The sequence below is a fragment of the Papio anubis genome, chromosome 2, assembly GCF_008728515.1.
Source record: "Papio anubis isolate 15944 chromosome 2, Panubis1.0, whole genome shotgun sequence".
Taxonomy (NCBI): Eukaryota; Metazoa; Chordata; class Mammalia; order Primates; family Cercopithecidae; genus Papio; species Papio anubis.
In genome coordinates, this window is record NC_044977.1 from 18,758,323 (window position 1) to 18,770,653 (window position 12,331).

At 40.8% G+C, this 12,331-nt stretch overlaps 1 protein-coding gene across 2 annotated transcripts in view; it reads right to left on the minus strand.

The window, feature by feature from the left end:
• DCBLD2 (discoidin, CUB and LCCL domain containing 2) overlaps positions 1–12,331 on the minus strand; it is a 91,668-nt gene that overhangs the window by 24,257 nt on the left and 55,080 nt on the right. For both annotated transcript variants that reach the window (XM_003893848.5, XM_031662957.1), the window contains exons 4-5: positions 2,922–2,973; positions 271–343 (exon numbers count right to left, since the gene is read on the minus strand). In XM_003893848.5, coding sequence (XP_003893897.4) covers positions 271–343; positions 2,922–2,973 — 125 coding nt within the window. The remainder of the gene's footprint in view (positions 1–270; positions 344–2,921; positions 2,974–12,331) is intronic.

Genomic DNA, 12,331 nt, shown 5'->3' on the forward strand with positions numbered 1-12,331 from the left:
GATTCGTTTTTAATTTTCTCTTAATAATTCATAAACAAGACACTCTACTTCCTCGAGAAATCAGTTAATCTAGGCAGTTTCTTCGTAAACATAGATTATTGGTACTGGAACACAACAGTTTTAGCAGAAAAATAGAAAATGCATATTACTAAAAAATGTCTTAAAAAAGTAAAAGGTAAGGATATATAATTAACACACCTCTAACTACTCTGGAGTTCTAAAAAAATAAAGTTATATCACAATTTTCAAATAAGTTTATATCCAGCTTACATCTCTATATCCATGAGGAATTGTTCCAGATATCTCAGCAAAAGGAAGCAGACAACCAGCTGGGCAGTACTTACTGAGAAATGAAAACAAGCAAAAGGTTACATAATGCTGCATTTTACAGGGAAAAAAGCAACCCCCCAAAAATATCACAGACACATTTTTCAGTTCAGGGTGAATACCATAATTTCACTACCCTGAAAGACTCACCAGTTCTTTTTTTTTGACACGGAGTTTCACTCCTGTTGCCCAGGCTGGAGTGCAATGGCACCTTCTTGGCTCACTGCAACCTCCGCCTCCTGGGTCTCAGAGATTTTCCTGCTTCAGCCTTCCGAGTAGCTGGGATTACAGGTGCGTACCACTACCCCCGGCTAATTTTTGTATTTTTAGTAGAGATGAGGTTTCACCATGTTGGCCAGGCTGGTCTCAAACTCCTGACGTCAGGTGATCCGCCCATCTCAGCCTCCCAAAGTGCTGGGATTCAGGCGTGAATGACCCTGTCCGGCCAGGACCACCAGTTCTAAAAAGCCCCTTCAGACTTTCTTCCATCCATACATATATAATGTGTCTTTACTCACACATTTGCAACTTTTTTTTTCTTATTACATATTGCCTTGATTATTTTATTTCATAATGAATGGTAGACACGTTTTTACTATAAGACCTATTCATCAAATTTAAGAGCTACATGATATTCTATTCTGTGGATATGCCATAATATGTTTTACCAACCCTCTATTGATCCAATTTAAGCTGTATTAAAAGAAGTACATTCACTCCCGCTGCTACCCATTCACCCAACACATTTATTTGAATGTCTATTATGCTGTCTGTTGGGTGTAGGGCGGTACAAGGTACTGGGTTTACAAAAGTCAAACAAATATTGCCCCTGTCCTCACTGAGTTTATATCCCAGTGGCAGAAGACATTAAACCAATACTTACACAAAGAATTGATTTTGATTCTGCTATGAAGAAAAGTCACGCTGAAATAACCGGAAGAAATCTAACTTAATACAAGTAACAAAATAATTCAGTAAACTGAATGAACTGCCAGGTAGCACCCTAAGTGCTTTAGGTAATCCATATAAGACCCCTATGCAGGAGATGCTAGTGTTGTCCTCATTTTAGGGAACTGGGAAATTAAGGAACTGTATGCCCATTCACACAGCTAGCAGGCAGCAAATGGGCTCTGGAGTCCGTGCTCTTACACAGGACTCTGTACCGCCCCCAGTCAGGGAATGGGGGTGGCAGAGTGGCTCTCTTAGAAACTGAAGCCTCAGCAGTGAGTTAAGGGATGTCACTAGAACAAGTGGTGGGAAATGCACACTTGTCAGAGGGAAGAGAACAGCATGAGGCAGGACGGCCTGGGGCATGTCTGGAAGTGAGGACAGCAGTGCGAGTAGGTGGCAGAGAGCAAAACTACAGTTAGTCAGAGAGAAGACTGGACAGATGGGCAGGTAATGCAGGAGCCTTGTGGGCTATGGTGAGGAGTCTGGAATATATTTCTAAGTAAAAATAGGAAGCCAGTAAAGGATTTTGGCAGCTTACATACATAATCTGATTAGTATTTTTAAAAAAGATGATTCTGGCTCCTGGGAAGAAAAGAAATAGCGAGGAATCATGAGTGGAGGCTGGGACGCCATTAGGCGATAGTACAGCAGCCCTGGAGAGGGACAATGGGAGCTCGGATTTGTGGCAGATCATGGAGTTGGAGAGTGGCGCGAATGCAGCTGACCCTCTGCCAGAGCTGTCTACCATACACTGATGCCAGAGTTACCCCAGCTGACCAGGGTCCCCCTCAAATGCTGAAGAGGGCCCGCTTCCCACACAGAACCATTCTTGAAGACAAAATTAAGGTTCTTGGGGGAAGTGGTAGTAAGTTTGGAGGAAGTTAGTAAGATGGCTCTTGAAAGATGAGAATGACCTGCCAACCAGAGAGGAGGCAAGTGTTTTCTGGTAAAAGCTCTGTGAGCTCAGAGCAGTGTAAATAACTCAGAGTCATTTCAATATGGAGAACATAAGATGAGACTGGAAAAACGGCCTGAGGACTGCTTGTGAAAGACCCAGAAGACCAGGTTAAGGAAATTGGAACAACTGTTTTTTCTCATAACAAGTAGTTTCTCAAGACTTTTCAGCAGGGAAACGGTCAGATATGTATTTGGAAAACAGCTTGGCAGCAGTGTGAATGGCAGCCAGCAAACAGAAATAGGAACTCGATTAGAGGCATAAAGGCATAAAGAAGAAAAATAGTAGAAATGGTACTTGAGTAACAACACCGGAGAATTCTAAACAGCCAAAACCATGCTCTTTCAATTTTTTGAAAAAACATAAATACCTTTTAAACTTTTATTAGCAGTTTTGCCAGATTTTGAAAAGCAACTAGTTCTACTTTCAAAGCATATTAAAATACTTTCATTTTGCAGATCTAAATGCTACAATAAAAGCAAAATGTAAACATGCAACTAAATGGCTTTATGCTTTAAATAAGCTTTAAATAAGCTCTAATTTATTGAAGTCTCGGAACAATGATACGTATCACACAATATACATTAACCCTAAGAGTATACAGAATGAAAATGAAGAAGTGAATGAAGAGTAACATTTAAGCAAAAAAAAAAAAAAAAAAAAAAAAAAGTCACAAATATGATCATACCTGAACTCAGGTTCCAAAAAATTGGATGCAGTGTCCAAACAAGTAATTAGATCTAGAAAAACAAAAATAAAAAACCGATTGCATTAATATACAGGATTCCCTTGCTGAAACTCCAAGTGTCTCAGAATTCCAAACTGTACTGCTCTAATTTTCAAAAATCTCAATGGCACTGTCAAGGGGGTCCTAAAAACTTTATCAATTTTTGTTCATCACAATTTCTTTCTGATATTAAGTTTCTTGATTTTTGGAGCAATGTCTCTTCAATACTGTTTACTACATCACCTCAGAAAGTCATATACCATATACACATGTATATGTGATTTTTATATATATATATTTAGAACATGCATAGATAAGTAAAATTTGTAGCTTTAAAGTGGTTTCTGTAAAATACAGCTACACACACACACACACACACACAAATATTTCTTGGTTATTATATAACTAAAAATGATCCTCTGCTGTTTACACACAAGGAAAACAATGACAAAGAAAGTGAGTTAATTTTATGGCTCTAACTATTAATAACTGCTAATTAAAATCTGGTCCAGAGACAGGACTGGTGCATCAGCATCTTCTGGAAATTTAGTAGAAATTCAAATTCTTGAACTCCATCCAGACTTACAGAATCTCTGGAGGTGGGGCCCAAAAATCTGTTTTAACAAGTCCTCTCGGTAATTTCTTAAGCACAGTGAAGCTGGAGTAGCATTGCTCTAAAGAAACAAAACTTCTAAAATTTAACATTTTCTGCCTAGAAATCAATACATCTGAGCAAGAGCTAATCTGCCTCTAATTAAGACTAAGTTCATAGGCTATGTAAAAAGTGGTTTTGGTTAAAAAACAAAAAACAAAAAACAAAAAACAAAACAAAAAAACCCCACCATTTCAATGGCTTCCTTCTGTTCTTAGGATAGAGAGCAAAGCTTTCAACACAGTGTACACAGTCTTCAAGTGCTGGCCTTGTCTTACTCTGCTGTTTTGTGTGTACCTGCCTTGGCTTCTCGCCACTCCAACCTTGTTTTAGTCCCAAGGGCACAAGTTGCTCTCTTGACTTGGAAGGCTTTCCCACTACTCCTTAGTCTAGCTGGTTCCTCTCTAAGAGCTCAGCTTCACTGCCACTTCCTCACAGAAGCTGTCCCTCACCTTCACAAGTCAAATTCCTTTAGCACATAGTAGGCACTTAAGTTTTGTTTAATAAACGGATGACTATTCTGTGCTGTCAAAGGTTATGTTAATACATAAGCCTGACTTGTTGATGTAATTATAGGGTTATAAGCAAAATCACTCTATAAAAGCCTAGTCCCCGGACAGAGCCTGAGGCTGTTTGTCCTCACCTTTGTATTTCCAGTAGCAATAACAGCATATGGTATACAGGAGGCTTATTTATTGAATCAATGGATGAATAAAAGTTTTTGATCATTAGCGTGTTTGGCTAAATCCAGTTATTTACTAAGCCGCAGGGAGGTAAACCTGGAGGAAGACCCCAAGGCAATCACAAAAGATTTTACATATAAATGCTTCATTAAAGAACTGTGTCAAGGGTGGCCAATATACTGATGGAGATAGCTCCTAGCACACTAAATAGTATGTAAATATTTGTTAAATTAATGGTTACCACAGCAAGCACAGATCATTTTATGCTACAATTCTGAAGAAATTTTGTGTTTACTATTCAACTAAAATGTGTCTTGAACTAGAGCTTAATAACTGTTGTACCAGTAGGAAAGGGGTATTTTCAAGGCAACTGTATAAATATTAATAAACCAGGCATTTGAATGACAGTTAAGCTAATCTGTGCTTTAGGAATTTAAGAGGATAGATGTCTAAATAGGGGTTCACTACCACCTAGTTGACCAACCAGAAGAGCAGGCAAATTGAATTACCGGTACTCTAGTTATTCCTGTCAATCTTTGCCCAGCATCAACAAGAATCAATTTTCCACTTTCTGCTCCACCAAAAAAATTTCCAACTTCTAAGATTAGAAGTTGAATTTCTAAGATTAATATCCTGGGATGAAAGGTACTGTGTGGTCCAAAATGGCACTTAAACCACAAGAAGATTGCCAGCTGGCCCCATCACCTTCCAGCCACATGCCAGAAATCTGGTCAACTATGGATTATTTGATCAGCACAGGGCTTTGGTTGTAAGTCCATGCAGTACTGAGACTCCAAAACTATGCCATGCAAATGTGCAACTCACTAAACTTGCTCTCAAATTTCGCGGAAGCTCAAAAGAGTTCTAAAGGAGAAAAATAAGAATTCAAAAGGGATAGCTACAAGGAGAGCCAAGAAGACTGAAGATAAAGAAAGCCTTAAGTATACACTTTGACCTTTATGACTTTACAAAGGCAAAGAAAACAACATCAAATAAAGCAGGCAATTAAGCAGCTTTAAAATGTCTTTCTTAAAAGCTTTTCCCAAGTAAACAGCCTTCCAGAAACCTGTCATTACTACAATGCTCCCAGCTAATAAGAACACAGCCTAGCTCCAAAAAAATCCATCTGCCCCAGAGATTTCTGATAGTGTGTCCGGAATTGGTGGGTTCTTGGTCTCACTGACTTCAAGAATGAAGGCGCAGACCCTCGCTGTGAGCGTTACAGTTCTTAAAGATGGTGTGTTCGGAGTTTGTTTCTTCAGACGTTCTGATGTGTCTCGAGCTTCTTCCTTCTGGTGGGTTCGTGGTCTCGCTGTCAGGAGTGCAGCTGCAGACCTTCGTGGTGAGTGTTACAGCTTTTAAAGGCAGCGCGTCTGGAGTTGTTCGTTCTTCCCGATGGGTTCCTTGTCTCAGTGGCTTCAAGAGTGAAGCTGCAGACCTTCGTGGTGAGTGTTACAGCTCTTAATGGTAGCGTGGACCCAAAGAGTGAGCGGCAGCAAGATTTATTGCAAAGAGCAAAACAACAAAGCTTCCACAGTGGGGAAGGGGACCCAAGGGCGTTGCCGCTGGCTGGGGCAGCCTGCTTTTATTCTTATCTGGCCCCACCCACATCCTGCTGATTGGTCCATTTTACAGAGAGCTGATTAGTCCGTTTTGACAGAGTGCTGATTGGTACTTTTACAATCCTTGAGCTAGACAGAGTCACAGAGTGCTAGCTAGCTAGACACAGAGTTAGCTAGATACAGAGTACCAATTGGTGTATTCACAAACTTTGAGCTAGACACAGAGTGCTGATTGGTGTATTTACAATCCTTGCGCTAGACACAGTCACAGAGTGCTAGTCCCCAAGTCTCCACTAGGTTAGCTAGATACAGAGTACCAAATGGTGTATTCACAAACCCTGAACTAGACACAGAGTAATGATTGGTGCAGGTACAATCCTCCAGCTAGATATAAAAGTTCTCCAAGTCCCCATCTGGTTCAGGAGCCCAGTTGACTTCACCCAGTGGATCCTGCACCTGAGCTGCAGGTGGAGCTGCCCGCCAGTCCCGATTGGCGCCTGCACTCCTCAGCCTTTGGGCTGTTGATGGGACTGGGCGCCACGGAGCAGGGGGCGGTGCCTGTCGGGGAGGCTCAGGCCACTGGGAGAGCCCACCGCAGGGGGAGGAGCTCAGACATGGCGGGCTGCAGGTCCCGGGCTCTGCCCCTTGGGGAAGCAGCTAAGGCCGGAGGAGAATTTGAGTGTGGCGCCGGCGGGCCGGCACTGCTGGGGGACCTGGTGCAACCTCCGCAGCTGCTGGCCCGGGTGCTAAGCCTCTCACTGCCTGCCCGCCGGCCGGCCGCTCCGTGTGCGGGGCCCACCAAGCCTGCGCCCGCACCTGCCGGAACTCATGCAGCCCGGGTTCCCACCCGCGCCTCTCCCTCCACATCTCTCCCGGCAAGCAGAGGGAGGAGGCTCCGGCCTCGGCCAGCTCAGAGAGGGGCTCCCACGGTGCCGTGGCGGGCTGAAGGGCTCCTCCAGCGCCCCCAGAGTGGACGCCGAGGCTGGAGGCCGAGGAGGCGCTGAGAGTGAGGGCTGCTAGCACATTGTCACCTCTCAATAGCAATGTATGTTATCATAATCAAAGGAACAGAACTGAAAGTCTAGAAATAAACCGTCAAATTTATAGTCAACTGAGTTTCAACAAGGGTGCCAAGACAATTCAATGGGGGGAAGAATAATCTTTTAGACAAATGATGCTGAGACAACTGGATATCCACCAAGCAAACAAATGAATTGGACCAATACCTCACACCACATACAAAAAAAAGTGGATCTAAACTCGAGCTGAAACTATAAAACTTTTAGAAAAAAATATATGAGAATATCACAACTCTGGATGAAGCAGTGATTTCTTAGATAAAACACCAAAAGCACAAGAGAACAAATAAAAATAAATGGAAGTTCATCAAGAACAAAAACTTTTGTACTTCACAAGACACCATTAAGAAAGAAAGCACACAGAATGGGAGAAAACATTTGCAAATGATATGTCAATGAAAATAGATGTATCTAATATCCAGAATACATAACATCATGTGGCATTAAAAAGACAAAGGAACCAATTTAAAAACAGACAATGGATATGAACAGACATTTCTCCAAAGAAGCTATACAAATGGCCAATAGGCACATAAAAATATGCTCAACATCATTAGCCATCAGGGAAATGCAAATTAAAATCACAGTGAGACATCACCATACACCCATTAGATGGCGAAAATAAAGACATAACAAGCACTGGCAAAAACGTGGAGAAACTGGAGTCTTTACGCAGTACTAGTAAAATTGTAAAATGGTGCAGCTGTTTTGGAAAATGGTTTGGCAGTTCCTTAAAATACTAAACCAAGAGTTAGCATATGACCCAGAAATCTCACTATTAGGTATATGCCCAAGAGAATTAAAAACCTACGTCCCACCAATATTTGTATACAAAAGTTCATCAACTGATGAATGGATGGATGAACAAAATGGGGTATATATACATACAATGGAATATTACTTGGTCATAAAAAGAAATGAAGTTTGATTCATGCTACAACATGGATACACTTTGAAGATATGCTAAGTGAAAGAAGCTAGTCACAAAAGACCATATACTATATGATACATTTATATGAAATGTCTCGAATAGGCAAATCTACAGCAATAAAAAGTAGACATGGTTTCCTAGGACCATAGGGGGTTAAGAGGAGAGAAATGGGGAATAACTGCTACTAAGGAATTTCCTTTAGGGTGATAAATATATTTTATTTTTTTGTTGTTGTTTTGTTTTGTTTTTTTTTTTTTGAGACGGAGTCTCGCTCTGTCGCCCAGGCTGGAGTGCAGTGGCCGGATCTCAGCTCACTGCAAGCTCCGCCTCCCGGGTTCACGCCATTCTCCTGCCTCAGCCTCCCGAGTAGCTGGGACTACAGGGGCCCGCCACCTCGCTCAGCTAGTTTTTTGTATTTTTTTAGTAGAGACGGGGTTTCACCGTGTTAGCCAGGATGGTCTCCATCTCCTGACCTCGTGATCCGCCCGTCTCGGCCTCCCAAAGTGCTGGGATTACAGGCTTGAGCCACCGCGCCCGGCCGATAAATATATTTTAAAATTGACTATGGTGATGACTGTACAACTCTGAATACACTGAAAAATTAATGAATTCTATATACAGATATTTTATTATTTAATTTCAACTTTTATTTTAGACACAGGGGTACACGTGCAGGTTACATAGGCATACTGCATGGTGCTGAGGTTTGAGGTACAGACCCCACCACTAAGAGAGTGAGCACAGTACCCAACAGGTATTTTTCCTTTTAACTTTATTTTGGGTTCAGGGGTACATGCACAGGATTGTTATATAGGTAAACTTGTGTCATGGGGGTTTGCTGTATCTTTTGTCATCTAGGTACTAAGCCTAGTTAGCATCCTACAGTTATTGTTTCTGTTCCTCTCCCTCCTCCTACCCTCCAGTAGGCCCCAGTGCCAATTGTTCCCCTCTATGTGTCCATGTGTTACATTTAGCTGCCACTTAAAAGAACATGTGGTATTTGGTTTTCTCTTCCTGTGAGGTTAATGGCCTCCAGCTCCATCCATGTCCCTGCAAAGGGCATAATCTCATTCTTTTTTATGACTGCATAGTATTCCATAGTGTATATGTACCACATTTTCTTTATCCAGTTTACCATTAATGGACATTTAGGTTGACTCCATGTCTTTCCTATTGTAAATACTGCTGCAATGAACATAATGAGTGCTATATTCCTTTGGGTATATACCCAGTAATGGGATTACTAGGTCAAATGGCAGCTCTGCTTTTAGCTCTCTCAGCAATCATCACTCATTTCCACAATGGTTGAATTTACACTCCCACCAACAGTGTATAAGTGTTCCCTTTTCTCCACGACCTCATTAGCATGTTATTGTGTTACTTTTTAATAATAACCATTCTGATTGGTATGAGATGGTATCTCATTGTGGTTTTGATTTGTATTTCTCTAAAGATCAATGATACTGAGCTTTTTTTCTTATGCTTATTGGCCACATGTGTGTCTTCTTTGGAAAAGTGTCTGTTGATGTTCTTTGCCCACTTTTTAATGTTTCTTTTTTCTTGTAAATTTGTTTACGTTCCTTATCGATGTTGGATATCAGGCCTTTGCCAGATTCACACTTTGCAAATATCTTCTCCCCATTCTGTAGGTTGTCTGTTTATTCTGTTGATAGTTTCTTTTGCTGTACAGAAGCTCTTAATTAGATCCTATTTGTCAATTTTTGCTTTTGCTGTGATTGCTTTTGGTGTCTTCATCATGAAATCTTTGCCAGTTCCTATGACCAGAATGCTATTGCCTAGATTGTCTTCCAGGGTTTTTATAGTTTTGAGATTTACATTTAAGTGTTTAATCTGTCGTGAGTTGATTTTTGTATATGGTGTAAGGAAGGGGTCCAGCTTCAATCTTTTGCATATGGCTAGCCAGTTATCCCAGCACCATTTATTAAATAGGCAGTCCTTTCTCCATTCTTTGTTTTTGTCAGCTTTGTCAGCGATCAGGTGGTCGTAGATATGTGGCCTTATTTCTGTGCCCTCTATTCTGTTCTATTGGTTTATGTACCTGTTTTTGTACCAGTACCATGCTGTTTTGGTTACCATAGCCCTGAAATACAGCTTGAAGTCAGGTAATATGATCCCTCCAGCTTTTTTCTTTTTGCTTAAGATTGCCTTGGCTATTTGGGCTCCTTTTTGTTTCCATATGCATTCTAAAGTAGTTTTTTTCTAGTTCTGTGAAGAACGTCATTGGAAGTTTGGTAAGAATTTCACTGAATCTGTAAATCGCTTTGGGCAGGGTGGCCATTTTTATGATAATGATTTCTCCAATTCATGAGCATGGCATGTTTTTCCATTTGTTAGTGTCATCTCCGATTTCTTTGAGCAGTGTTTTGTAATTCTTGTTGTAGAGAGCATGCACCTCCCTGGCTAGCTGCATTCCTAGGTATTTTATTCTTTTTGTGGCAATCGTGAATGGGATTGTGTTCTTGATTTGGCTCTCAGCTTGACTGTTTTTGGTGTATACAAATGTTAATTTTTTTTTTTTTTTTGAGATGGAGTCTTTCTCTGTTTCCCAGGCTGCAGTGCAGTGCAGTGGTGTGATCTTGACTCACTGCAACCTCAGCCTCCGGGGAGCTGGGATTACAGGCCCATGCCACCACGCCCAGCTAATTTTTTTTTTTTTTTTTGGTATTTTTAGTAGAGACGGGGTTTCACCATGTTGGCCAGGCTCCTCATGAACTCCTGACCTCAAGTGATCCACCCACCTTGGCCTCTAAAGTGCTGGGATTACAGGCATGAGCCACTGCTCTTGGCCCTTCTCTCTTCTTTATTAATCTAGCTGGCCTATCATTAATTTTTTTCAAAAACACAATTCCCTGATTCGCTGATCTTTTGAATGCTTTTCTCCATCACACTCTCCTTCAGGTTGAGCTCTGATTTTGGTTGTATGTATTCTGCCATCTTTAGGGTTGGTTTGCTCTTACTTCTCTAGTTCTTTTAGTTGTGATGTTGGGTTAATTTGAGATCTAACTTTTTGATGTGGGCATTCAGTGCTATAAATTTCCCTCATAACAATGCCTTAGCTGTGTCCCAGAGATTCTGGAATGTTGTATCTTTGTTCTCATTAGTTTCAAAGAACTTCTTGATTTTTGCCTTAATTTCATTATTTACTCCAAAGTTATTCTGGAGCAGGTTAATTTCCATGTAATTGTATGGTTTTTGAGGGTTTTTTTTTAGTTTTGATTTTTATTTTAATTGCACTGTGGTCTGAGAGTGTGTCTGGTAGGTTTTGGTTTATTTGCATCTGCTGATTGTTTTATGTCCGATTATGTGGTCATTTTTAGAGTATGTGTCATGTGGCAATCAGAAGAATGTATATTCTAGTGTTTTTGGGTGGAGAGTTCTGTAGAGGTCTATCAGATACATTTGGTCCAATGTTGAGTTTAGGTCCTGAATCTTTGTTAATTTTCTGCTTAGATGATCTGTCTAATACTGTCAGTAGAGTGTTAAAGTCTCTCACTGTTACTGTGTGGGAGCTTAAGTCTCTTTTTAGGTTTCTAAGAACTTGCTTTATGAATCTGGGTGCTCCTGTGTTGACTGCACATATATCGAGAATAGTTAGGTCTTCTTGTTGAATTGAACCCCTTACCTTATGTAATGCCCTTCTCTTTGTCTTTTTTGAGCTTTGTTGGTTTAAAGTCTGTTTTTTCTGAAATTAGGGTTGCAATGCCTGCATTTTTCTGATTTCCATTTGCTTGTTAGATTTTCCTCCATCCCTTTATTTTGAGCCTATGGATGTCACTGCATGTGAGATGGGTCTCTTGAAGATGGCATATCATTGGGTCTTGCTTTTTTATTCAGCATGCCACTCTATGCCTTTTTAAATGGGGCATTTAGGCTATTTACATTCAAGGTTAGTATTGATATGTGTGCATATGATCCTGCCATTGTGTTGTTAGCTGGTTATTATGCTGGCTTGTTTGTGTGGTTGCTTTATAGTGTCACTGGTGTGTGTACTTGAGTGTATTTTCCTAGTGGTGTTTTAATGGTTTTGCTTTTCCATATTTAGTGCTAGCTTCAAGATGTCTTGGAAGGTGGGTCTGGTGGTAATGAACTTGCTCAGCATTTGCTTATCTGAAAAGGATCTTCTTTCTCTTTTGCTGAGGAAGCTTAGTTTGGCTGGTTATGAAATTCTTGAAGATTTTTTTCTTTAAGAATGTCAAATATAGGTCCCCAATCTCTTCCAGTTTGCAGGGTTTCAGCTGAGAGGTCTGCTGCTAGCCTGATGGGGTTCCCTTTGTTGGTTACCTGCCTTTTCTCTCTAGCTGCCTTTAACATTCTTTTATTTTGACGTTGGAAAATCTGATTATGTGTCTTGGGGAGATCTTGTGTAAAATCATGCAGGGGTTCTCTGTATTTCCTGAATTTGACTGTTGGCCTCTCTATTGAGGCTGGGGAAGCTTTCATGGA